The sequence below is a fragment of the Coptis chinensis genome, chromosome 9, assembly GCF_015680905.1.
Source record: "Coptis chinensis isolate HL-2020 chromosome 9, ASM1568090v1, whole genome shotgun sequence".
Taxonomy (NCBI): Eukaryota; Viridiplantae; Streptophyta; class Magnoliopsida; order Ranunculales; family Ranunculaceae; genus Coptis; species Coptis chinensis.
Window position 1 is genome coordinate 53,377,625 of NC_141464.1, and position 26,061 is coordinate 53,403,685.

The 26,061-nt window shown below is 37.7% G+C and overlaps 3 protein-coding genes, 1 long non-coding RNA gene and 1 pseudogene across 11 annotated transcripts; 4 read left to right on the forward strand and 1 right to left on the reverse strand.

Moving 5' to 3' along the window:
* Positions 1–787: 787 nt before the first annotated feature.
* LOC147476681 (uncharacterized) lies at positions 788–8,659 on the forward strand. Its single transcript, XM_086585795.1, has 12 exons — positions 788–820; positions 1,411–2,371; positions 2,531–2,674; positions 2,788–3,054; positions 3,198–3,268; positions 4,720–4,785; positions 5,681–5,780; positions 6,072–6,283; positions 7,323–7,422; positions 7,538–7,747; positions 7,901–8,050; positions 8,158–8,659. The coding sequence occupies exons 2-12, from the start codon at positions 1,508–1,510 to the stop codon at positions 8,434–8,436; spliced, it is 2,463 nt and encodes an 820-aa protein (XP_086441921.1). The 5' UTR covers positions 788–820; positions 1,411–1,507; the 3' UTR covers positions 8,437–8,659.
* Positions 8,660–13,207: 4,548 nt separating this feature from the next.
* Positions 13,208–15,592, forward strand: LOC147476682 (F-box/LRR-repeat protein At4g14103-like). Of its 6 annotated transcripts, none has more exons than XM_086585039.1 (6): positions 13,230–13,393; positions 13,570–13,742; positions 14,430–14,517; positions 14,651–14,803; positions 14,903–15,215; positions 15,312–15,592. In XM_086585039.1, exons 2-5 carry the CDS (start codon positions 13,612–13,614, stop codon positions 15,182–15,184), a joined length of 654 nt encoding a protein of 217 aa, XP_086441165.1. In that variant the 5' UTR covers positions 13,230–13,393; positions 13,570–13,611; the 3' UTR covers positions 15,185–15,215; positions 15,312–15,592. The 6 variants fall into 6 exon arrangements, 4 of the variants coding, with proteins under 4 accessions (XP_086441163.1, XP_086441162.1, XP_086441165.1 ...); XM_086585038.1 differs by having other exon boundaries at positions 13,231–13,393; positions 13,567–13,742; XR_015209628.1 differs by having other exon boundaries at positions 13,208–13,393; positions 13,570–14,517; positions 14,667–14,803.
* Positions 15,593–16,037: 445 nt separating this feature from the next.
* On the forward strand, positions 16,038–24,191 carry LOC147476683 (cysteine-rich receptor-like protein kinase 10; annotated as a pseudogene). Its single transcript, XR_015209774.1, has 6 exons — positions 16,038–16,308; positions 17,164–17,285; positions 17,401–17,508; positions 23,173–23,273; positions 23,398–23,644; positions 23,783–24,191. The product of XR_015209774.1 is annotated as a cysteine-rich receptor-like protein kinase 10 (transcript).
* Positions 17,738–20,464, reverse strand: LOC147476684 (cytokinin riboside 5'-monophosphate phosphoribohydrolase LOG4-like). 2 transcript variants are annotated; one of them, XM_086582468.1, is made up of 7 exons: positions 20,149–20,464; positions 19,994–20,064; positions 19,884–19,906; positions 19,512–19,601; positions 19,138–19,235; positions 18,932–19,057; positions 17,738–18,021 (listed from the first exon to the last, which is right to left on the reverse strand). In XM_086582468.1, exons 1-4 carry the CDS (start codon positions 20,297–20,299, stop codon positions 19,580–19,582), a joined length of 267 nt encoding a protein of 88 aa, XP_086438594.1. In that variant the 5' UTR covers positions 20,300–20,464; the 3' UTR covers positions 17,738–18,021; positions 18,932–19,057; positions 19,138–19,235; positions 19,512–19,579. The 2 variants fall into 2 exon arrangements, with proteins under 2 accessions (XP_086438594.1, XP_086438593.1); XM_086582467.1 differs by having other exon boundaries at positions 19,138–19,601; positions 20,149–20,460.
* A 38-nt stretch (positions 24,192–24,229) lies between the features above and the next one.
* LOC147476685 (uncharacterized) lies at positions 24,230–25,567 on the forward strand. Its single transcript, XR_015207630.1, has 2 exons — positions 24,230–24,701; positions 24,860–25,567. It is a non-coding gene; the product is annotated as an uncharacterized LOC147476685 (long non-coding RNA).
* Positions 25,568–26,061: the final 494 nt, after the last annotated feature.

Below are 26,061 nucleotides of genomic sequence, written 5' to 3' on the forward strand. Positions count from 1 at the left end.
TATAGGTTTTGCTATTTGGAATAACTTTGGTTATTGCATTGGTGCGGGGGCATAGCCGAGAGACACAAGTCTTCGATCCGAAGAGGCGAGGCTCGAGCTATCCAAGGAGGCCTAGAGTTTTCACAAATAAGCATCGCAGATCCTAACATCGCCATTTTGACAGATCGTCGAGACTTCTTGAGATTTTGGAGAGTAGAGGGACAAACCTATCTTGGGGAGCTACTTGTTGGCTCATGACATTTATGCCAAGATATTTCGTTTTGGATGCTTGTACCTTCTATTATATTAGTAGAAACTCAAACGTTGTAGCTGATGCGCTTGCTATGCTAGGGAAGGCGAGCCCCACCCCCACCCCGCACTATAGCTTAAACCATGTTACTGCAAGATCGTTGATTGAATTATGTATGCACTCTCTGGGGAGCACTTTCTAGTTTGGAAGTGTTTCCTTTTATCTAAAAAAAAAAAAATGTCAGTTGAAACTCAAACCATGTAGTAACTCCAATATCCTTCAATATTTGTCATGTTCTGATCACATTTTTGAGGAAATTTTTGTGATGTGGTTGGTGACATTTTAATTGGCGTTCATTTCATCCCAAGGTTATGTACATTACTAGTTCCGGAAATCTAGTTGCAAATACCTGTTTTCTGACATGTTGTGAGTGCATCTTACTAATATTCTTGCTCCACAGTCCACAGTCGAAGCCCATAAGCCCATTCGACCAACTTAAATAATCTGACCCGACCCGTTTCCACATACAAACTGACACCACCGGTCCTCTAAATCATCAGGAAGAAGAAGAGTAGGCAAAAAAAATTTGAGGTTTGTTCTCTATCTCATTTCATTTATATGCTTGCATTATGTCTAGTCCTACTTGTTATATGTATTAGTTTGTTGATAAACATGAGATGAAGGGCTTCATGGCATTATTATTTTGTTGCTTTCATCATACTTGCTTAAAGGGAAACTTAGATGTTTCAATTTCCTTGTGTGAATTTCGCATTTCTTAAAGGGCAATTTAGATGTAGTTGAGTTTTGACCCACGATATTTTTATGTTGATTCTTAAAGTCTCAGCAGTTTTACCATTTTATTAGATAACGTTTGGCACTTTAGCTTCTTAAGTGGACGACGGCCTAGTCCTCAAAAGTAAAATGTATTAACGAGTGAAATCAATTGCTAGTGCTACAATAGTTTGTATAATAATGTGGTTCTCATTTCATTTAACTGACCGTGGACTGGGCGTGGAGCTGCTCTAGAGAAAGCATGCCGTGTGGCCATATTTGCCTCGAATTGATATCGAGTGCAGGCCTTTCTCTTCTTAACTTACAAACTGGGCTATTTTTGTCACACTTTTTAATGTGCACGTTCATGTCTTTCTCCTTGTAAGATCTTGCGGGTGTTTGTATTGCAGTGTAGAAAATAGGAGGAGAACGTAGTCATGGATGCAAGCGCTTCAACATTGAGTTGTGAAAGCAAAAGTGTGTGTGAAGGATGTAGCAGTGGTGTGAATGAAGATCGGATCAGCAACTTACCTGACCACATTCTTCATCACATTCTTTCTTTACTTCCTACAAAATATGCAGTTGGCACAAGTGTATTATCAACAAGGTGGAATTATCTTTGGACTTCGATATCCTCTCTTGACTTTTGTGATACTTTTGTTACAATCAGAGAGGACAGTCTGTACAGATGAACATGACATGATCTTCATGAATTTTGTGGACAGAGTGCTTCTTCATCATGATGCTGCATATATACACAAGTTCTCTTTACTATGTAGGCGTAATCTTGATACATATCGTGTTAATGCATGGATCTCGTCAGTTTTAAGGCGTAAAGTTAGAGAGTTGGATCTCTTGTTTTATAGGAGAAATGAATCTGTGTTTCCCCGTAGTCTATTTACTTGTCAATCACTGACAACATTGACAATTCAACATTCTGTTGTGAAGATTCCTCCTTCAAGTGTATTTTCTTGCCTTAAGGTCTTGTTTTTTATTGATCTTAAGATTTGTAGTGACGAAGGGATTCTGGAAGTGACGTTTACTTGTCCTAAGCTTGAGGAGTGTAATATATTAGAATGCCAATGGGTGAAGATCAAGACTGTCATAGTTTCCGCTTCCTCACTAAAGGCACTGACAATATCTGATTATGAAGACGATGTTGATGATTATGAGATTAAGGTTTATGCAAAGGGTCTCATATCCTTAGATTTGGAAACCAAACTCTCACGTGAATTATCTTTATACAACCCATCATCAGTAGTTGTTGCGAGCATTGATATTTTCGAAGCAGATATTAACGATCGTTCAAGTAAACTTCTTAGAGGGATCTGTAATGTAAAGGATCTATTGTTAACTGATACTTCCATTATGGTATGCTTACTTCTTTCACTATTTTAGTTTACCCAGTTTATATCTGAAACATTTACAGAACGGGAAATTAACGTCTGATTATTCAATTCGTTTCATTTTCTTTGCATGCATTTTAGCGTATTCGTGAGTATTTAAGAATTTTCATGTTGGTAATTCCAGGCTCTCTCCCGTGCAAATCTTCTACATACATTTTCAGACTTGAAACATCTGAGAGTGTGTTTGTACACTGATGAATTCGCTGGTGAATATCTGAGAGAGCTACTCTGCTGCTTGCCTAATCTCGAAACTCTTTGCTTTATGAATGTAAGTTTTCAGATCTTCAGAAGATGTCCGGCCTACTTATTTCCTTGCTATATACTCTCGGTGCCTACTATATTAGATTGACGTTCTTTCCCTTGTTCTCCCCACGGTTGTAGGAACTTGAATTATGTTCATTTGAAGAACATGGCACAATCCCTGGATGTGTTTGTTCTCATCTGAAGTCAGTTGAATTTCGCGAGTTTTACGGGTCTGAGAATGAGCTGTCGTGGGTTAAGCTTTTACTGAATAATGGAAAGGCCTTGAAGAAACTGACTGTTATTTCTTCTTCACAGTTGTCTGAAGATCCACAAAGGCAAATGGAGGTTACTAAACAGTTACAAATGCTACCTAGAGAATCAAAATGTTGTGTAGTTGAAATCTCCTAGAGCCATTGTAACTTTATAAGTATACTTTACGTCTGTAAGTGACAATTTCCTTGTTTCCACCTTTTCCAGTCATATTAATGATATTGCTAGCACATTTGTCTAACTTGTGTTTCTGAAATTATTGAGTTGTGAGTGCGCAGTACACTGTTCTAGATTATGCGCAATTGAAACATGTGGATCATGATGACATGATCGTAAAAAGATTATTTAAGTATTTATGGTCTAACAATCCACATCAACTGCGCACTATTATAGTTTATTTTGTTCACATGACCGCATGGTTCTCGACTAGGGCAGGGAATTGGGTTGGGTAGATCCGAATCTGGCCCGACCCGATTGCCGAATATATCGGGTTCGGGTTGATTTTTATATCCGTATTCGGGTTGGATTCGGGTATGTCGTGGTTCGGGTTCGGATATAATTTTTTGGTTTTTTTTTTTAATTTTTAGTATTATCCGATCGGATTAGTCGGGTTCGGATATTCAATTTCGGTTTTAATCGGGTTCGGATATTGTGAAACTATTCGGATTCGAATTTGGATATAGCCATATCCGACCTGAATCCGACCCGATCCCTGCCCTATTCTCGACCTTTTCATGGTTTCAAAGTGGCTAACGATGTTACCATATTCTTCTATGCCTCCTATGACTGTCCTCTTGATGTAGTCCACGCCTCTGGCTTTAAAACCAACCTTTCTAAATCATAGAAGTTGGAGATGTAAATAATATTATATAGATTTGACGAAAAAAAAAATTGGTCTGCAAAATAAGACTTCTTCTTTTTACACTCATCAAAAATTCAAAAGCACTCTTTCAAACGTTCTGGTGTATCATTTATCACTAGCTAGAAACTTTCTCTGGTCAGTTGAAATTGAGCAACAACAGTTTACAGACGCAGTCCGGTTGTTCTCATCTTTCCACATTCAACGCCCACACTACAGAGTACAGACGCGGCAGCACACACATCCATTCAAAGCCCATTTTCAAAACCATGCAGCGTCATAAAGCCCACTAGACCGACTTCGGTTTTAAAAGTTATTGACCCGACCCGACCCGACCCGACCGACCCGTTTTCGATCCTAATTGCATAGTGAAGACTGATGAGTGATCAACTGAAACCAACAATGAAATCTGAATGGTCAGGAACAAGAAGAAAATAGAAACCAATAACTGGTTTGTTCTTATCTCATTCGGTTTGTCTTATTTGTTTTTTTTTTCCTTCATTTATATGCTCATGTTACACTAGTATAAGTAGGAGTTTACTTGAAAGTTGAAACACTTGGAAGTCTTAAATGCATTTTCATATCTGTAAAAAATGTAATGAGCAGATTTTCTGCCTACAGCTGTTTTTAACCACAATGTTGGAAGGGCATTTACGAGCTGTTGCATAAAATACTTATGTATGTACCCACGAAATATATCTCCGGTTTATTCTTGTGCAGTGTGAGCAAACTAGTTGTAGAAAATGAAGCTTTTAGCAAAATGATTAATAGTATCGGGAAAATGTACTTGACCTGTAGTTATTGAAGAAGCTTTGAGAACGAGTGGAGTCTTTATGCATTAGGTTGCTGTTCTCATGTACTTTCAGCATGCCAATTTTTTATGGAGTTAATTTTGTTCGCTAATTTCTTCTTATAAGACTATACTGCATTTTCTATTGCAGATCTGAACTAAGGTGGAACAACATAACCATGGCAACTACTCCGCCACTAAATTCTAAGAAGAAAAGGTTGGTTGAAGAACAAAATAATGGTGAGAGAGAAGATAGGATTAGTCATTTACCTGATAGATAGCATGCTTCATTACATCCTATCATTTCTCCCTACAAAGTATGCAGTTGGTACTAGTGTATTATCAACAAGATGGAAGTACGTTTGGACTTCAGTCCTGACTCTCGATATTAATGATTGCCTCTTATTCTCCCCAAGGTTGAAAAGAAAGATAAAGGATAAGAGCTTCATGAATTTTGTGGACAGAATGCTTTTTCTTCGTGATGTATCAAACATACGCAAGTTCACCCTACGATGTGATTACACGCTTGATGCATCTTGGATTAATGCATGGATCTCTCTACCTTTGTAATTTGTAAAGTTCAAGAGATTTTTCTCTCCATTTGTCTGGAACCTTATATGCTCCCATTTAGCTTCTTCAGTTGTAAATCATTGAAGATTTTGAAAATCGATTCAGACTCGGTTGTCAAAATTCCCACCATTATCAACTTTCCTAGCCTTAAGATTCTGCAGCTAGATTTTGTACCTTTTCTTGTGACCACTCGAGTCATCAAGTCTCTTTTACTTGCCCGATTCTGGAGGAGTTAGAAACACAATGTTACTGGATGGATATCAAAACTGTTAACATCTTTGCTCCCAAACTTAAGACATGGAGAGTAGACGACTATTCATATAAGGGTGACAATGATTTGCGGACTGTGAAATAAAGGTTTATGCAGAGAGTCTCATAACATTTGACTTAACGACTAGTCTGTTGTATGAGTTTTCTCTATACAACCTAATCTCGCTAGTTAAGGCATCAGTTGATATTGTAATTTCTGAAGAAGTGGCTACGCGCAAGTAAGCTTCTTAGGGGGATCTGTAATGTAAAACATCTAATATTATATGGTGCAGCTGCTATGGTAAGTTTCATTCAGTAACTTCAAGTATTCAAGATGAGCTTATGTTTCCTGCTTATATACGTAGTATCTTAACTGCTGATGCTTTTCATCTGGTACATCAAGGTTTTCTCCTGTACAGATCTCTCAGCCAATCTTCTTCCATTTTCCAACTTGATTCATTTGATAGTGGTTGTTGGATCACCCTTGAATGAGCGGCGTGATTTAGGTGTTAGACAGTTGATAAACATACTGTCACTTGCCTAATATTGAAGCTTTTCATTTTACAAACGTAATTTCTAAACTCTAGTGCATTTTATATTTCTATGACTAATTTAGGTGAATGGTTTACTGTAATGGTTTTCATGTGTGTGGTTTTTAAAAATATATCTCAAGTTTTCATATAGGGAAGCCAGGAATGTGGGTTTGAGGAACGTGGTTGGACACTTATAGAAACAACTCCTGACTGTACTCTATCACGCTTGAAGTCAGTTGAACTGAATTATTTTTATGGGAACCAGAACAAGTTATTTTTGGTTAACTTTTTGCTGAAGAATGCAAGAGCCTTGGAGAAAATGACTATCATTCCTTCTTCATTGTTATCACAAGATCCAAAGAGGCAAGTGGAGGTCACCAAACAGTTACTAATGTTTCCTAGAAGCTCAGCTTTTGGTTTAGTCGACTTCTTCTAGGAAGTTCAAGTTTCAAACTTGTTCAGACACAGCAACGCAGATTCAATCAGTTAAGTGCTGAGTGCTAATCCAGCCTATATTTTCGTCTGATTTAATTTTTTAAGTATGGTCTCTATTTTATTTCCCCTGTTCTATCACTAAGGGCATCTCCAATGGGGGGTGTAAAATTACACCTCCACCTAGGCTCCACGTAGGTGCCATTAGGATTTTACATTTCTAATTGTATAGTATTGTATAACTCATAAATATCCACACTCTATACTCTCCAATGGAAAAGTGTAAAAAAAATAGATTTTAAACTCGGACGTCACTCCAAGTGACGTCCCTCTTTAATTTAAACCTGGGGCCACTTGGAGTGACGTCCGAGTTAAAAAATAAAGCTTCAAACGTGTGTTGAAGTGACGTCCGAGTTTTTAAGTTAAATAGACGTTATTTTAAGTGACGTCCGGGCTTTTTATTAACTAATAGCGAGAGGGGGAATTCCCCACCCTCTCTATTAGCTAATACACTATTACCTACGGTTTAGCACTCCCATTGGAGAGAGTTTTTGATGTTTGAGGTGTAAAATTTCCACTCTATCTGGTTTTACACCCCCCATTGGAGATGCCCTAAAGAGGTGGCACCACACCCCGTTTGTAATTTTCACCATTGTTTTTTTCTTATAAGAAAAAAAAAAATGGTGAAAAATTTGCTTACTAGCTAGTAAGCAAATTTTGTATTAATGAAAAAAGAATTGGGGAGAAAGGGAGGGATGAAAAAAGTGGAAAGAGTTCTTCTTCTTCATGATGCGGTGTACATACACAAGTTCTCTCTCTTAAGCGAGACAGCTCTCGATGCATCTCGTGTTAATTCATGGAGAACATCATTCTTGATTTTAATGTGGACAATAATTTGGTGTTTCCTCATAGTCTCTTTACTTGTGAATCACTGATGGTATTGAAAATTGCTATTGGTACTGTTATGAAGGTTTCCAGTTCAATTCCACATTAGGAAGTCTTGCATCTTAAGAGTTAAGGTCTTGCATCTTAAGAATCTTATAATATCGCGTGACGACGTGCTTCAAGAAGTCTGTTTTTGTTGCTCTTTCCTTGAGGATCTTGTCCTAGAAGATTGCCAATGGTTGAATATTGAGACTGTCAACATCTCTGCTCTAGCACTAAAGAGCTTGAAAATATATGATTATTCAGGTTGAAGATAAGGTTTCTGTAAAGAATCTCGTAGCCTTTGACTTATCGAGCCACCTGCTGTCCTATGAACTTTCTCTATCCAACCCATCTTCATTAGTTAATGTAAGTATCGATGTTTCTAGTATGGACTGCCAATTGGGGAGGAAGTTTCTTCGAGGTATCTGTGGTGTAAAAGATCTGATCTTAACTGATATTTCCTTTATGGTAAGTTCTCTCTCTCAAGATTTGTCCATTTTATTCAGTCTGTTAAAAGATTTTTAGTATGAGAAGAAATTGACTTATGGTTGTTGTACTCGTTTTGTGTTTATTAGTTAGCTGCGCTCTTAGCATTGCAGCATTTTGTTTTGGTATTTTCAGGCTTTCTCCTGGGCAAATCTCACTGCGATGCTTAAATTTTCAGGCTTGAAACATCTGACACTGTATTTAGAAACAGTGTATTTTACTGTTGAGAATTTGACAGAACTGCTCTGCAACATGCCTAATATTCAATCTCTTCTCTTTATAAATGTAAGCCCCAAAAACTTAAGTACACCATTATCTTTAATTGATTACTTCTTACTTTATCAATTTTTATAGTTACCGTGCTTAGGTTCTGAATTTGCATTTTGATTTAGGCACATCGTTTTGCATTTGGAAAACATGGTTGGACACTTGGAACAACCTCTCAGCCTATTTTGTCAAATCGGAAGTCAGTTAAATTTGATGAGTTTTATGGAGCTGAGAAGGAGCTGTCTGTCGTTGAAGTTCTTTTGAAGAATGCGAAGGCCTTGGAGAAAATGACTATCATATCTTCATCAAAGTTATCCAGGGATCCAGAGAGGAAAATGGAGGTTAATAAGCAACTGTCTATGCTTCCTAGAGGTTCAACACTTTGTGTAATTGAGTTCTCCTAGAGAAATTGGGAGATTAGTAATTTTATGTGATAGTGTACTTGTGCAGTTGTGCGGCTGTTTGGCAACCAGTAAGTGTTGATTGCCAGCTCCTTTTCATTAACTTTTACTCTGTTGTTCTTTGATATTAATGTTTTTGTTGCTAATTTACTTCATATGTGTGATTTGCGAATCAGGGCATTCTTATTTTGGTTGAAAAGTTAAGTAAAGTTTAGATCACAAATAACGCTGGTGTCTCCTACTATATATACATCTCACTTGGAATGACGTATATTTTCAAGCTTTTTTATCGGACAAGACCTGAGATCCACGCGTTCACTTGTTTGGTGTTATAATTCGGAGCATGGTGGTCTATCATTTTCGCAGTTACCGTGCCTTGTTATACTTTAACAGTGGTCAGTGGAACTGTGGAACACTATGCTATAATATATAATAAACTTTTGTCTCAGGGAGTTTCCTTCTAAAAACGATATATATCTACATGTTCAGTATTATCTTTTCATCATTGTAAAGGAACAACGTTTTAGTTCTACCCTACAAATGGGAGAAGAGAATGGGTTTGGAAATAGGAAAGATCGAGTTCGTTGTTGAGCGAACTGCCTACGTATCTATCTCACTTCTGGAGGAGAGTAAAATCAGGTCTGACGTAATTTATGCAGGTGGTATTTATAGTTGTTGAGCATGTGGATCTCATGCGACACGCGGTAATCGACGAAAGTACAAATGTGTGGTGGAGATCGTGGGATGCGGTAGGGCTAGTGTTGGTAGAAATTCCGTAATGATGAGGAGTAGTTGCAGTAGTCAATGATTGCATCTGGACAAGGGATGATATCATGAGATAAAGCATTCTGAGTGAGTTCGTCCGTTTGACCTGCGTCGCCCTAGAGCGAGCTAGTAGGACGAACATCTTAGATTGGACGATGATGTCGTTGCTTGTAGTACGAGATGAAGTAGACCACCTACATGAGGCGAGTAACTTATGAAGCGAGTTCGGAGGACGAGGACATGAGGTCGGTAGGATATTTCTGTTTATGCTGGACACGCGCCTGATATTCATTAGATGTGAATATTACTCCCTCACACAGTCCCTTCTCATTAGGTCGTGTTGTACATAGAAGCGATGTGATGAGAGAGAACGGTAGCGCATGTCTAGCATATATGAGGAGGCGATCTGATGAGAGAGAACGGTGGCGGGTATCAATGAGGTGGATGACCTGAAGAGAAAGCTGACCATGGCGAACGACTTCACGAAGTGCGTAGTGTTACGTTGCAAGCTAAGGAGGCATATGAGGACATGCACCTTGAGCTAGAGGAGTTGGAGAAAAAGTCTGAAGAGAGCCGCAAGAGGAGCATGATCGTGGGGCTTTGGGTGGTCTCGCTCGAAGATGAGAGTAATGCTCTCAAAGTAGTGTCGGCCACTACTGTTGCTTCCTCTACTGATCTGCCTTATGTAGAGAGTGTTCTGTACTGAGTTGATCCTAGAAATGTAGGTCTTCAACTAGCGAGAAAATATTGTGGCTATGTAGCTTAGGAGCTCGAGAGAGCGTTATGTGCTTGATAACGTAGGAACTCATGAGAGTGTTGTAGTTCAAGTAAATGGCTGGCTCGTAGAGAGCATTCTGCACTGAGGTGATCTTAGAAATGTAGGTTCTCAACTAGTAAGACCTGGAGAGGCTATGGAGCCTGGGAGCTCGAGTAAGCGTGTTAGCTTAAGAAAACATGTTGCTCGCGGAGAGCGTGTTAACTTAAGAAAGCGTGTTGCTCGCGGAAAGCATGAGAGCTTGAGAAAGCGTGTTGCTCGTGGAGAGCGTGTTAGCTTAAGAAAGCGTGTTGCTCACAGAGAGCATGGGAGCTTAAGAAAGCGTGTTGCTCGCGAAGAGCGTGGGAGCTTAAGAAAGCGTGTTGCTCATAAAGAGCGTTCTCGCTGAGTTGATCCTAGAATTGTAGGTCATCAACTAGTAAGAATTGGAGAGGCTATGGAGCCTGGTAGCTCGAGTGAGCGTTATACTCAGGTAGGCGTCAGAACCCAAGTGAATATGTCTGCGCTAGTGAGCTGGCGGCTCTAGTGAGCGTCCTGATTTGGAGATCACCGTCTTATGGAAGCGTTCTGCTCATGTGAGCTCGTATGTCAAGAGACCATTGTTGCTTAAGGAAGCGTTCTACTCCAGTAGGTCAAAGGGCCTTTTAGCGCTTATGTAAGCGTTCTGCTCCAGTAGGTCAAGGGACCTTTTAGCGCTTATGGAAACATTCTGCTCGAGTGAGCGATGTGGCCTATGGGAGCCTAGTGCTCTTAGAGAGCGTTCTGCACTGAGTCGGTCCTAGAAATATAGGTCCCCAACTAGTGAGAAGTGGTGGGCTATGTAGCCTTTTAAGCTCGAGTGAGCGTTTTGCTGTAGAAAACGTTTTAGCTCTAGAGAGCGTTTGAGTTCGAGTGAGTGTTTCTGATTTGGAAGTCGCGGCTAACAGCTAGCCTTGAATTGGCGTGACTGTAGCTAGCCCTAGTTTTAGAGCTTGATTGACCTGTACAAAATGCGAACTAGCACCAAAGAGTTAGTACGAACTAACAGTAGTAATTCTAGAGATGCCTAGAGCATAATAACAAAATTGAACATGTTTAGATGGCAATAATAAGCCCTGGTCCGGAGATGGTTGTGGCTAGCCCCCAACTTAGAGCCTGATATGATAAACATGGGGCGACGCAATGATAATGCTAATATGAAGCGACGTCCATGCCATAGTGAGACGAATAAATTCACTAATGAAACGGTTGAAATAAATTTACTTCACCAGGTCGAGTCTTGCTGTATTGAATTCAAATAGACTTGAAATATATCAAAGTATATCGAATTCAAGGTATGTAACCGTAAAGTGCTCCACAGGATAGTAAACGCAAATAGACTTATCTGATTGGTTAGCAGCGACGGATCGGTGGATTTCTCATAGCTGGTGGATCCAAGATCCAAAGAAGGACACAGATGAGATCGCTTTCATTTTCTTCAGGATCCAAATCGAGGAACTCTGCAACAGTTTCTTACCAAGCAACGAGTTGAGGATTCTCCACTTGAACAAAAGGAGACACTTTCGTATAACAAGCATGAAGAACCTCTCTGGGCATGATATGGGTTTTGGATCGGCCAGCTGACTCTTGACCAAAAAAGAATGGTCCCAATTAAGATGTTGAAGCTTCAATTTGACTTTATATTCGTTACCCAGAGTTTGGTTTTTCAAGTAATTAGTTATTGAATCCACAGCAGAAATATTATCCATTGATGAAAGACTTATCATTATCCAGAGATGCAGGTTTTAGACAAATGATGACTTCACACATGTTGTTGGTGTCGGCGTGCGAGAAGAGAAGAAAAGAAAGATAGTTCGCTCAGCTCTTGATTTGAGCTTCGAGGCCTGCCCTGCTTTGTGGGCTTGAGTAATTTTGTTTTTGTAAAGTGGTTTCTTAAGAAATCGTTCTTATAGATGGCGCCAATGTAAAGGAGCGTTTTAGTTCTACCTTACAAATGTGAGAAGAGAATGGGTTTGGAAATAGGAAAGGCCAAGTTAGTTTGTTGGCCGAACCGCCTACATATCTATCTCTCTCACTGTAGAATCAGTCCGTCGGTAGTTTATCTGCATGATATTTATAGTTGTTGAGCATGTGGATCTGCATGCGACACTTGTACCGACGAAAGTACGATATGTGGTGGAGATCGAGGGGATGCGTGTAGGATTTAGTGTTGGTAGGAATTCGTAATGATGAAGAGTAGTTCGCGATGAGTCCGTATATTGTGGTAAGGGGTTGTGGAAGTATGGCCCTAATAATGATTGCATCTAGACAAGGGATGATGTCATGAGATAAAGCGTTCTGAGTGAGTTCGTCCGTTCGACCTGCGTCGCCCTGGAGCGAGCTCGTAGGACGAACATCTTAGATCGGACGATGATGTCATTGCTTGTAATACGAGCTGAAGTGGACCACCTACATGAGGCGAGTCGCTTATGAAGCGAGTTCGGAGGACGAGGACATGAGGTTGGTAGGATATTTCTGTTTATGCTGGACACGCGCCTGATATTCATTAGATGTGAATATTACTCCCTCACAATCATGGTTCTTGAATCAGTGTTTAGGGAGTTCCCGTTAGACACGGGTACATTTGGCTACTACCAAACTTAGAAATTTATAGTCCTAATCACATAGCTTTTTATTATCTAATAAAAATGAATGGTGTGGGGCTTGCCAGAGCTCCATTTGATGGCCAACATTGTATTTTACAAATTGTGACATGACACTTTCAAGTGAACTCAAATAGTGTGATAGTTATCTAAAAGTTGTTGGGTGACACTAGATCAGACTTACAAAGTCAAATAGGCTTTAGGGTTTGGGATTCCAAAATCCTTAAAAGGTTTGTGCCTTGACAGCTTGATCATGGGCCGCAACCCCTAGTTAATTATCTTACTATATAGAAAAAAGATGGGGTATGATGAATAGTGTTTCAGGTTTTTGTCATTTTGCAGTTTTAATATTTTTAATATTTTTTTTGTTTTTGGAAAAATGGTAATTTTGCTATTTTAAAAATAGTTTTTTTATAAATGTGTGGGCTTCAGTGGGTCCCTGTGGCTGGAGAAAGATTTGCATCTAAGGGTACAATAGTAATTTTAAACGTATAAATTAATAATAATAAAAAAATCTAATATGGCCCCCACGTGGGTACCACGTGCACAGTGACTAGTAATAATAAGTAATCTATATGAAGAGGAGGATAACTCCTGTGGGTTCTTTTAAACTTCCAATTGGGCTATCCCTTCATCAGCCCATGGGTTCTAACTCATGGTCCACCCCTACAATTTTACTGAAGTTGATAACTGCAACTTGCCATACCCTAAATATGTTGGTGGTGGGAAGTTAGAAATTTAAGGATCATCAAATTCACGTGTGCAACTCTTCAATGGGTCTCAACTCTGAACTAACGAAGTATGTATTAATTTTTCATGCTTTCCTGGTTTTGTTTTAATCTGTTTGTGCTTAAATTGTATCCTCTTCATGAATTGCCTAAAGTTTGAGTAACATTTTGTGCATAATTGTGTTATGAAAATTTTCTTTTGCTAAAGGTTGTATGTTTACAAAAATTTTGTATTGCACTATAGCAGCAAGAATATTTAAAGTAAAGCTGGAGTTTGAAAGACTTAGAAATGGGAAGACAGAAAATCGGTGAGGGTGGAGACAGAATTAGCTTCTTACCCGAGGGAATTATTCATTGCATCCTTTCATTTCTCCCAACAAAGTATGCAGTTGGTACAAGTGTATTGTCTACAAGATGGAGGTATCTTTGGACTTTTGTCGCAAACATTGATTTGTGTGATCAGCTATTGTTTTCTGATAGTATGAATGAAGAATTAGTGCATAAGACAATTTTCATGAATTTTGTCGAAAGAGTGTTGCTTCTTAATGATGCACCATTTATACACAAGTTCTGCCTTTCTAGTAAGACTGTCCTTGATAAATCTCGCATTAACGCATGGATATCCAATGTACTAAAACGTAAAGTTCAAGTACTCATTCTTAATCTTTGTGTTGGCCTGGAACCCCTTGTATTCCCCCATACCCTCTTTAATTGGGAGTCATTGACAATAATTAAACTCTGTGCGGATTCTGTTCTCAAAGTTCCCGCTTCGATTTCCTTTTCAAGGCTCAAGGTCTTGCATCTTGATGATATTGAAGTTTTTTGCGACCAAGCAATTCAGCATGTCTCATTAAGTTGCCCAATCCTTGAAGAGGTTGTTTTCTTGAATTGTCGATGGTTGAAGATGAAGGTTATCAACATTTCTGCTCCCGTCCTGAAGAGACTGGTAATAGTTGATATTTTAGAGCGTAAGGATAGTTTTCATGATTGTGAGATAAAGGTCTATGCAGAGAGTCTCGTATCCTTGGAGTTGGATTGCAATATGGCGTATGAGTTATCATTATACAACCTGTTCTCTTTATTCAATGCATCTATTGATATCTGTAGCACCCGAAAAATTGGTCAGCGTGTGGATAAGCTTCTTAAAGCAATCTGTGATGTAAAGGATCTTAGGTTATCCGATGATTCAATTGAGGTAGGCTCTGTGTTCTTTTTGGTTTTTCTAGTTTACATGCATGTCCGATAACCTCATTGTTGTTGCCAACACTTTTTATACCCTTTGGTTAGCTGATTCCTGATAAATGTTGTAACATGGTTTGATATTCAAGACGCTCTCTAAAGCAGGTCTCACAGAAAATTTACTAAAATTTTCGAACTTGAAATATGTGAGATTGAGCGTGGGTGTGGATTGGTTTAATGGTGAATATTTGACGGAGTTACTTCACTACTTGCCTAACATGGAATGTCTTTTCATTGACTATGTAAGTTTCCAGTATATTAGTATGTAGTCCTCTTCATTTATTCCTTTATTACTAGTATTTGTATTCGCCCGTCTAAAGTTTGGTGTGATTTTAACCTAGGGACTTGGCGTATGTGAATTGGAAGAAGATGGTATGACAGATCAGGCGACTCCTCGAGATTTTCTGTCGAACCTTAAGTCAGTTGAAGTCTGGGAATTTAGTGGAAGCAGGAATGAGCTATGTTTCCTTGAATTTTTGCTGAAGAATGCAAGAGCCTTGGAAACAATGACTATCATTTCCTCTTCTGAATTACTGTCAGATCCAGATAAGCAATTGGAGGTTACTAAACAATTGCAAATGGTTCCTAAAGGCTCCATGCATAGTGTAATTGACATCTCTTGAAGCAGTCCCAAGATTTATGAGATTTGGGCATGTAAGTGCCATTGCCTTTTTCATTCTCGACAAAAGCTGACTTCAACACTACTCTGGCTATATTTTCTAACACTAGTGCATTCTGACTGATTACCAGAATGTTGAAGGTGAAAATCTGAAAGAAACTAAGTTCATCAAGTCGACGAACAGGTGAGAGTTGAGGCATACAGTAGGAATGGGCATGTTCAAAAAAACAGTCCATCTGATTCGAGGATGATTCACTGGAGTTCTGAACAGTCTCCAGTAAAAAAGCAAGTCTTACCTTTTGGGGCCATAAGCTGAATTTGTACTAGAAACCAACATTTAGAAGCTTGCTATGTTTGTCAGAATTGGATTTCTCCGCATTACGAAATTATGCTTCTGAAGCTTTTTCTTTCATTTAAATGTCGCAATTGCATGCATATTAAACTTTTTTCTTAGGTGTTCTCCTTTCATTGATATATCTCTATCAAGCACTTACCAAATCATCATTAATCATTACAGAGTGAAAATGAAATAACGTTTTCTTCACGGAGTTTAACCGACCCAATACAGCCGAACGAAACGCCTAATGACCATACGGATTTAGCCCATCTACCAATTGCCCACCTACCTCACCTCACTCTCTAGTCTTTACACTTGTACAGAGAGTATTACTACGGTAATACAGTTTGCCACTGCCCTATATACGTTCCGGGGAATAGTTGCTACCACTTGAAGAACTTGTGATTCAAGTGGTAGCAACTATTTATAAGGTATATCACTGTTGTTGCATGCTCATGTGTGATCCTTGTCAAGATTATTTTAGAGGCGATTTCTATAGCGACATAAAAACAACGTTGTCATGGATGCCAGTATTTCGACTCGAAAGTCTAGAAAGGGAAGGTTGTTTCATGGAAAGAAGGAAGATAAGCGTGAAGATAGGATCATAGGATCAGTTGCTTGCCTATCAACATTCTGCATTACATCCTCTCTTTTCTCTCTACAAGTTTGCTGGTCGTACAAGTGTATAATGGACGCATTTGGTCCAATGGATAAGTTGATATTCATGAATTTTGTGGACAATGTGCTTCTTCACCATGACACGACTTTTGTAGACAAATCTTGTGTCTCAAGTCAATTGGTTCTTGATGGATCTCTACCATACGTCCATACTAGGTCGTGAAGTTGGAGAACTCGTTCTCAACACGTTTGTGGAGCTCTTACGCACGCTACCCATCTGGTTGTGTATAATATGGGTTAATTTTCTGAACTTACATTTCTCGATTTAATTTGGATATCATCGTGCAATAATTCCAAGTCTAAAGTCTTGAAGTGTTTGACGCTGCGGAGGAGCAGACTTGGTTAGTCTACTACTCAACGAAACATTTTAGAATAATTCTAGGGAGACCGATTATAGAGACCGTTTTTGGTGACCTGCTGACGTATTAAGGTTATGGTAATCGATTATATATGCTTTTCTAGTATAATTTGTTTTTAAAGATTTTTGTTGTGTATGTTTTTAACTGCCCAGTTAGAATATGAAGTTACTTTTACCCAGTTTAAGTTCTTTGTTCATAACAATTGAAGTTGAATTCAACATAGGATAGTCCTTTAGTTACCCATTTAAATTTCAAGTACCAATTTAGAATGGTGAGATAAATGACATAGATTTTGACCTTGCCTTCAAAAACCAATCAATACGTGTTGGAACATATATGCTATCAAACTATTCTTCTGTACAACATATTAATTAAACTTGATAGCTTAAATGCGCATTTGACTGGATATTTTTTTTAATATATATCCAAAGAGACAATATGGATAAGCCTCTGTATAAATAAATAAAGTTTCTTCAAGAGCTTTATATATACTATAAACCAATATCACTTCTCTTCCAATTATTCTCAACAAAAAACATTGGAGCGGTCATTTGATATAGATTGGAATTTTGCTGCATTTATAAAGACGTCACTCAAATGAGTAAAAAGATGTGGATGAAATCAGCAATGTGGAATCCCTACAATTCAACTTTGGCACAATAAGAGCAGCGACGGACAACTTCTCTGATGCTAACAAACTTGGACAAGGCGGCTTTGGTTCTGTCTACAAGGTTTTGATTATATACTTTTTTTGCTAATTATTAGAATTGAATTGGATATACAACTTTTTCTATTGGATTATCTACTTGTTTACTTGTGAAATTGTGACAGTAAAAATTTCCACAGGGTAGGCTTTTGGATGGGAGAGAGATAGCTGTGAAGACTCTCAAGAAACTCTGTCCAAGGTGTAACAGAATTTAAGAATGAGGCTCTACTAGTTGTCAAACTCCAACATCGACACCATATCTGTTGAAAAAAGACATGGCAGATGTGTCGTTTTTCCAAAAAAAAACACTTATGGGTGTCGTATGGTGACGTTTTTTTTGCAGTCGTTTTTTTTCTACAACACTTGACAAGTGTCGTTTTTCATTTTTTCATTTTTTTTAAAACAAGGCCGAATCAGGGCCAAAAGAAGCCCCTAGCCCAAAATCTACTAAATCATAGCCGAAAGAAGCCCACCCAATATAGGGTAATTGGATCCATTCTTTCCTAACCCAAAATTCTCTTTAGAAGCACAGCCCATATCCAAATATACCTTCCATAAAAAAAATAAAGAAACTTCACAAAGTAAATAATGGGTCGATGCTCCCACAACACTCAACATGCCCAAAAGCTGACAGCAGTGACCGCGATGTATTAATGTTAGTGTGTCCATAAACCACTACACTATTTAACCAAAGTCCTACCCAGCTGATGAAGCCCAATCCAGACTTTGGCCGTCAAAACTAACAAGCATTAGAAGCCACCCTGCAGGGAGTTAAATAGTGTAATTACTAATTAGAGACAAGATGAAATTAATAGCAGTGATCACTAAAAGTAGCTTTGCATCTGCTCTAGTCAATTTTCGATCAGAAGGTAGGTTTGCATCTTTTGGATTAGCTAATTGTATGTGGAATTGTGGATAAGAAAACTACTCTTGATTCATAAAAATCAATTATTAACTAGTCGTCATACTCATTAGTACTTGTTACATAATCCACTGCTCCAAGAGACAATAAATTAGTGGACAGGGCAGCAAGAATGTATTAAAAAAGAATAATGTTGATGCATACTCCTTAATCCCCCCCCCTCAATCCCCACATATATAAGAAACACATTTCATACGATCAAAACTAGGCACCTTGATAAATCGAAGAGGCAGGACCTAGACATCCCTGTTCTCATCATCTTGAAAGATGATCTGCATGTAATCTAACAAAAAATGGTGCTAAGTTCAGAAACCTACGTTTGTCAGGGCGAGGAGCTAGACTTTCCAACTGGTTTTTTTGAAGGTAGGGCTTTTTGCTATACCGGTTAACACGCATTCATGTCCACTAAAAGCAATCTCTAACCTTCTTTATAATAAGGATGGAGATTTTCAAAATTGGGAATAAGTACCAACTCCTGCTCGAGACATCAATAAAAGATAAAAACAGAAGCAAATAAACACACGAAGGCCCAGAATGAACAAAAAAAATAACATTGGAGGGTCATTCTTTAACTAGGAAAAAACTAAACCATCATGTTTTCCATTCAGAGGCAATTAGAAAATAAAGACCCACTGCTATATACAGCCTAAAAATCCATAAAAATGACAATACAGCTGCTATGCTACTAAACATGACAATATGTATACCAACGTGATAGAATTGACGTGTTTCTAATAATATAGATATACCTAGGGTGCGGAGAGCCCTTGATTGGCTTCTCTCCGTACTTTCTCCATGAATACTCATCAGGTGGTATATCAGCAACCTTGTTACTAATAGCTGGCACCTTAATTGATCTCTTCACTCTTAGTTTCCTACATAAACACAATAGCAGTTAGCAACTAAATATAGGTAAGAGCAATAAGCTAACATAAAGAATGATATGAAATTAAACCTTCTCTTTGAGCAATGGCATTTACCACTACTTCCACATTTGACATTTCCATCTGGTCCCCTAACAGAACACCTCCTTTTGTGCATTTGTTGAGAACTTGATGACTGTGGTGCACCAATCAACTGGAAAGAGTTGCTACTCAAGTTAGCCACACTACTGTCAAAGCTTCCTTTGTATTATGTCTAGGTGGAAATACTGCATCTTGTTCCTTGGTGTTAACATCACGTAGAGCAGCAGAAACTAACTTGCTGCTTTGACCTGAAACGGGCAAAATTGAATTTTCGTGGTGGCTAAATGAATTTCCTAAAATAGTTGTTCTGCAGAGAAGATGACACGCTCTGCCAGCGGTCTACTCGGGACCTTGCTCTCCAAACTGAAGACATTACAGCAGTGAAATGTTTCTGAAGTAGTAGCTCATTATCTGGCAGCTCACTGGCCACATCTAATAAGGTCCAAACACTATCCTGTAAGGAAGAATGATTGCCCGCAGTAAATCACCTCTTCCCCAAGTAAGCAGCAATATAAGATTTTATTTTCTTCATTAAATGCAGATCTTAATGAAGCAACAAATTTTCTCATACTTATTAAGAAACAAAAATTTAATCTGTAAACGCAGATTGTTTATTAAAGGCAGATTTTAAAAAGAAGTGAAGTCAAAACACACAAAAAACTCTTATGTACTATTGTGGTTCAGTGAAATCAAAATCAAATGTAAAATATGAAATGTGAGGAAATAGTTGTAATACCCATCAACATTCAGCAAACCCACCTGCACAAAAGAAATAAATAGCTTCAAATCTCATTTAGGAAAAAAAAAAACATAAAAAAGTTCTTATATATGTGCAATTTTGCTTACTGGTTTGTCATGGATACCAAGTTGAGCCCAAGTGATAACTTCCAATAACTCTTCCAATGTTCCATACCCACCTAAATACACAAATAACTCTTCCATCTTACAGAGAATAGAAATAAATGGGGACTGATGGAATCAGAAAAGGTAAGATTTTAGACCTGGTAATGCAATGAAGCAATCAGAATGCCTAGCCATTTCAGCTTTCCTTCGATGCATGTCGGCTACTGGTTTTACTTCTCCAACAGTTTCACCAGTTATCTGCTTAATAAACAATTTTTTTAGACCAAATAATGAATTATAAAAGCACATATCTCAATACATTTGACATTTTCAGCAAAACACTTTAGTTAGGCAAGGTGATATTAAATCCTGCACCAGAATGGCTCCAACTTATTCTGGTGACTAAAAAAGTTGACAAGCCTGCACCAGAACCATTTTCAAAAGGAAGAGGCACCAACTTATTTTTCCCGACTGCAAATGGAAATCGTGAATCACCATATATATACTCAGGGCGTAATCTAACTTCTTGTGTAGAGACTGGGAGCCAATGAAGCCAGTTATTAATGCCTCCTCTTGGCCTGGTAACACGCTGCATACAGAAAATGGTCAATGAAAGCTCATTTGTAACCTGACAAGAATTGAATAAAAATTACTACTTACATAGAAGGATTGATGATTGGAAAGGCCTACAGCACGAACTAAACCAATCGTTGATTTTCAGCACCTGAAAAACCGTTACCAATTATAACAGCTCTTCTAATCACACTGTAAATCCCACCTTGAATATCTCCAACATCCCTATTGATGGCGTGCTTGGTGGCTCTGGAAGCCTTATTGGCCTCATTATTATTTACTTTTTTTCAACCTACTAATTACTAAACACTAATTATTAAAACAAAATCCCTTTCTTTTCTTTCTTTCTTTCAATTAAATAATTTAATAAGTTTTTGTAATTGAGATTGGTTTTTAGCTGAACTAAAACAGTTTTTCTTTATCGTCTTGAAATCAGTTTTGTTGTGGTGGGTATTAATGGGCCTTTTTTTTGTTAGTTTTAGTGCTAGATAATGATATCAGCAATTCACTATTTTGTTAATACCGTGACCTTCAACTTCACTTATGGACAGAAGAAAAATCACTACAAATTCACCAACCTATATTCTAGTAGATTTAGCGTCCAAAGCCATATATAAGCAACCACACATAAACTTGTAGGAGAATAGTTAAAAACTTATTAAATTAAGAAAGTCAAGTCAAAGCAATACCAAATGAAGATATTGATGAAAGGTGTCTCAATTGTTTTAGATCCAAATTAAGCCATATATACTTGAGCAGTAATAAGGTTAAAACAGATCTTGGGGTGAGGCGGGAAAATATCTAGCTACTCTCTATTAATAGCATAAAGATAGAGTTATCATAACCCATAAAGAACATCAAAGGCATGGGAAGTAGTACATACATGATAACTGCATGAAGATAGAGAAGTCCACCATTACTTCAGCAATTTAATACGATTACTGATTTACTTATGACCTTCAATGGCATCCCACAATTTCTGAAAAGATATTACATCAATTACTAGTCTTCAGTCATGATTTTGTAACTCTTTCTACAATCTAGAACTGGTATAAGCAATTAAATAGTATCACAAAATGAAGCAGATTTTCACTCATATAACGTCCATGCTAGATAGAGGTACATTACCTGTTAACATTGGCCACCAATTATTGTAAAGGGCACATGCCTACAACACCACACATAGAATTGATTAGGTAATGGTTAAAAAATGAATAATGAAATCTGGTTAAAAACAAAGGCCCCCAAGTTCAGCCAAGACACTTTACATGCTGCTACAAGGTAACAAGATCAACATGTAAAAGAGAGTTTTGTGACATCATGGAGGCAAGAGCTTAGATTTTTTTCTACAAAGAGCTTCTATTTTCAAAAGAACTAAAATCAATGCTAACAAACGCCATTATTACGCTAACATGTTCCATATTTTTTTTCAAATTGGCTGAATTGGTCTGTGATACTTGACTCAGCCAAATTTCAACAAATTGCATCGTTATACCAGTTAAAAACTCATAAGCTTAAGGCGCTGGAGGCACGGAGTACAGTATACCTTTAAAAAAGGGTATAAACTCATAAGAATAGAAAATGAGCATAAAGCAAACGAAATAAACTCAAAAGGGTATAAACTTTAAAAAAGTGAAGATAAGAAAGTTCTGATTACATTATGTATGCTGAAGATGCAAGAAAATGTACGACATAATTCGTATTAACAGATGACAGAAGTGTATTAACAAGCTTAATTCGAGTCGATAATTTTATTGGAGCATTGGAATTCAATTTCCAAATTTCGAGAAGCTCCAAAATTCCTAAACACAATATTAAATTCCTATACACACATTGAAAGTTCAGTTAAAATTCGTTAATTTTTTTTCCAGAACCTAAAACTTACAATACAACAAACAACTGACAAAATGCAATTGAATTATAACTGACTGATACTTTTGTAACCATTACTAGTCATTTCCACCATAACATTAATGTTTTCTAATAAGGAGACCACACATTTCAAGTCATTTCAAGCTATATTTCATATCGTCACATCACAAAAAAGCTAAAAACAATCAATAATAAGCTAAAAACATATCCAAAATAAACATTTAACATTTATACAAAAATTGAGGGCTATGAAAGCAAGGTTTGTTTACTTACTGATGATATTAAAACAATGATCAAACAGCTGAAAGTGAACAATCTGTAATGATTAAAAAGTGATCGAAATCAATCAAAACATCAATTGAAGTGATCGAAATTAAAACTAAAATCGTTTATTTGGGATCGAAATCAAAAGATCAATTTAAGTGATCGAAATTACCTGAAGAGAGATGGTATGTGATTGAGAAGAGAGTGATTTGAGAGCGATTTGAGATTTGAGATTCGAGAGTGATTTGAGATTCGAGAGCGATTTGAGAGCGAGGGTTTTCTTATTTTTGTGAAGAGAACGAATGAGTGAAAAGTGATTTTTTCTTTTTCTTTTTGTTCTCTCCTGTTTTTTATCTATGGGTTCTGATCCGACGCCTCATCGGGGACTTCAACGACACACGTGGTGCGTGCTCATAACAGACTAAAGAAGGGCGTCGGTAGTCTTGTCTTTTTTTCGAATATCTGGTGTAGTGTCGGAATCTTGTAAAGCTTTTAGGTTTCTGCTTGGAAGAGGACGAAAAACTTCTCATATACGAATTTGTGCCAAATGCAAGCCTCGACCATTTTATTTTTGGTTTGGCTCGAAACTTCCTCATAAAACATTCCAGTTTATCTTCTTTAGTTGCAAAACACATGATATAGTTCAAGAAGTAGTGCTTCATTCTACCTTAAGATTAATTTGATTCTATATATTCTAGTTCTATACAGATCAATAAAACGTTCATATCTGAATTGGGAAACACGCTACAAAATCATTGGAGGGATTGCTCGAGGTCTTCTTTATCTTCATGAGTATTCACGTCATAGGATTGTTCATCGTGATCTCAAAGCTGGGAATATTTTGTTAGATGCAAAAATGATTCCTAAAATTGCAGATTTTGGCATGGCAAGGCTTTTTGTTATGCACCAAACTGAAGACAGTACCAACAGAATTGTCGGAACATAGTATGTGTGAGAACTTAACTTGCTTTTAATAGTACTTTCATCGAATATTATCAGTTTCTTACCAATAATAATAGTTGGAAAGAGGATGAATATATTCTCTACAGCGGAACTCATCAATCTGATTAATATCTCAAGCAGTGGATATATGGCTCCGGAGTATGCAATGCATGGGCAGTTCTCAGTGAAGTCGGATGTCTTCAGTTTTGGTGTATTGATTCTAGGGATGTCCTTCTTGCCTGAAACCCGAACAAAATACTAGCACTGAACCCTGTCCGAATCTGACAAAATCCGAACCCGAACCCAAACCGAAATACATAGAGTAGGGTTTGGTCACACTCTAAATCCGGACCGACCCGATAATTTAGCCCTAAACCCGTTAAAAGGGCTAAAAAACCCAAAATGGAACCCGGATCGAAATCGAACCCCAAATCCGGTTTCAATTGCATACTACTAATCTCATATAAAAGAATGAGTTAGATAAATATTTGGATTATGATTTCATTCATATTTCTGATGATGAGTTATTTAATATATTGGATTATGAAAACATTTATGTCGATTTCCAATTTTTTCATAATTACGTGATCATGTGTATATAGTTCATTCCGAGTCTATATTTTTTAAAACATATCAAATAATTATGTCGAATACGGGCAATAATTACTTTCAAGTTCATTTGAAGTTTTATTTTGTTTGAAAAATTGGTGGATAGCCGAAAAAGGAATAAAATATAGATATATATTTCAAATAAAATTTTTATTGTCTTCTTTCTTCATTTATACTGGATTTTATCCTACTCGAAACCCGAGTCCGAGCCCGATGGATACCCGAAATATAGAGTTAGAATAGGAGTTGGTCACATTTCTCAACAAAATACCCAACCCGTTGAAAACCAGTTCGGGTTCAAGTAATCCGATACCCGTTTAAAACCCGAAAAATTGGGTTCGGACCGGGTCAGGTACCGTTTGTACATCCCTAATTGATTCTAGAGATTATAAGTGGCCAAAAGAACAAGTGTTTCTTTCAATCAGAACATGCTGAGAACCTTCTAAGTTATGTAAGTACGACCATGTACTTCATTTCTGTCTATATGAAATCTTCCTTTTTATTTCCTGGTTCAGTCCTTACAATGGTGCGTACTGTATTCTAGGGATCTTCATTTCCTTGAAAGCATTTGCTTTCCTAGATTCATGTATTATAAATGAATTGTTGCAGGCATGGAAACACAGGGAGGGAGGCACAGCTCTAAAGTTAATAGAACCAGCACTGAAGGGACAATATTCAAGAACTGACGTGATGAGATGCATACATATTGGGTTGCTGTGTGTTCAAGAAGATATTGCATTGCGTCCCACAATGGCAACAGTTGTTTCCATGCTTAATAGCTACTCTGTCACCCTCCCATTACCTTCAACTCCCGCCTTTTTTGTTAACAGTCACGAGCCGTTGAGTACAGGGGATAATGTAGGACATACAGATCAACAATGCCGACCATTCTTGCCTGACCAGTCAATCAATGAAGGAGAGCGAATTTGTGGACAGACTTGTCCACAAACAGCAGTTTCTCATTGGTCCAAACACTTTGTGGGCCAGATAAATAGATTTTTCGGGCAGCTAAACAGTTTTTCTGGACAGCCTCTCCACCAATCAGCACATGAGGGCTTATGGACAGCAAATAGTTGTATGTCCACAAAATTATTCTGATCAATGAAGTATCAGTTACCAAAATATACCCTCGATAACGCTTGAAAGATGAACGGTATTGTCGTGTCTCAATAATGTGCTACGGATTGTAGGATGTCGGATATTTGCGTCAAAGTGAGACTTGACGAAATGTTGAGATAAACAAAAACAAGAAATGACATCTTAAGTATTCATTTTGTGTACTTCAATCAGGATATTCTGTTGACACGATCATATTTGCAATTGGCTGTAGTTTTCTTAATTTTGGATGCGGAATTGCGGACCAATGACCCCGTAGATGATTAATTTTGAACATAAACTAATACTAGCAGGAATGGTCATAAAACTGCACAGCGAAATTCTGCTGCGCTCATAAGCTGACCTCGCGACTAAATGTGCAGATAGCATTTGCGTGTATGTGCCACTTTCTAACAAGGATACGGAATTATGGATATTCTTGTTTTGTTTCGGTTTTGCAATTTATGATATTAACTTTCCAAGTCAGCTTTCCTAATGGCATCTCTAAACGTATCATAATCTAGATGCCCCCAAACATAAGTGCACATTACACATGGACAACATACGCAGAGTTTTCAAGCTCAAGATAGCCTACAGGCCGGTCTTCATTGTGTGTGACGCTTGCGGAATTTTTGTTTCCTTTATAATCTGTTTCACAACATTCATTTTTCAACAAATAATAATTCAAGAAATTCAATGTTCTCGCATATTTTGTA

Bases quoted from the DNA above. Each gene is read 5' to 3' on its own strand.
- LOC147476682 (XM_086585037.1), top strand. From the start codon at position 13,612: ATGGGAAGACAGAAAATCGGTGAGGGTGGAGACAGAATTAGCTTCTTA. The intron at 14,518-14,650 runs GTAGGCTCTGTG...TTGATATTCAAG, and splicing joins TATCCGATGATTCAATTGAG to ACGCTCTCTAAAGCAGGTCT. The intron at 14,804-14,902 runs GTAAGTTTCCAG...ATTTTAACCTAG, and splicing joins AATGTCTTTTCATTGACTAT to GGACTTGGCGTATGTGAATT.
- LOC147476681 (XM_086585795.1), top strand. From the start codon at position 1,508: ATGAAGATCGGATCAGCAACTTACCTGACCACATTCTTCATCACATTC. The intron at 6,284-7,322 runs GCAAGTGGAGGT...ACTGTTATGAAG, and splicing joins TTATCACAAGATCCAAAGAG to GTTTCCAGTTCAATTCCACA. The intron at 8,051-8,157 runs GTAAGCCCCAAA...ATTTTGATTTAG, and splicing joins AATCTCTTCTCTTTATAAAT to GCACATCGTTTTGCATTTGG.
- LOC147476684 (XM_086582468.1), bottom strand. From the start codon at position 20,299: ATGTGCTTTTATAATTCATTATTTGGTCTAAAAAAATTGTTTATTAAG. The intron at 20,065-20,148 runs GTCTAAAATCTT...TTGTGTATTTAG, and splicing joins TTGCTTCATTGCATTACCAG to GTGGGTATGGAACATTGGAA. The intron at 19,602-19,883 runs GTATTACAACTA...TCTTCCTTACAG, and splicing joins GGTTTGCTGAATGTTGATGG to GATAGTGTTTGGACCTTATT.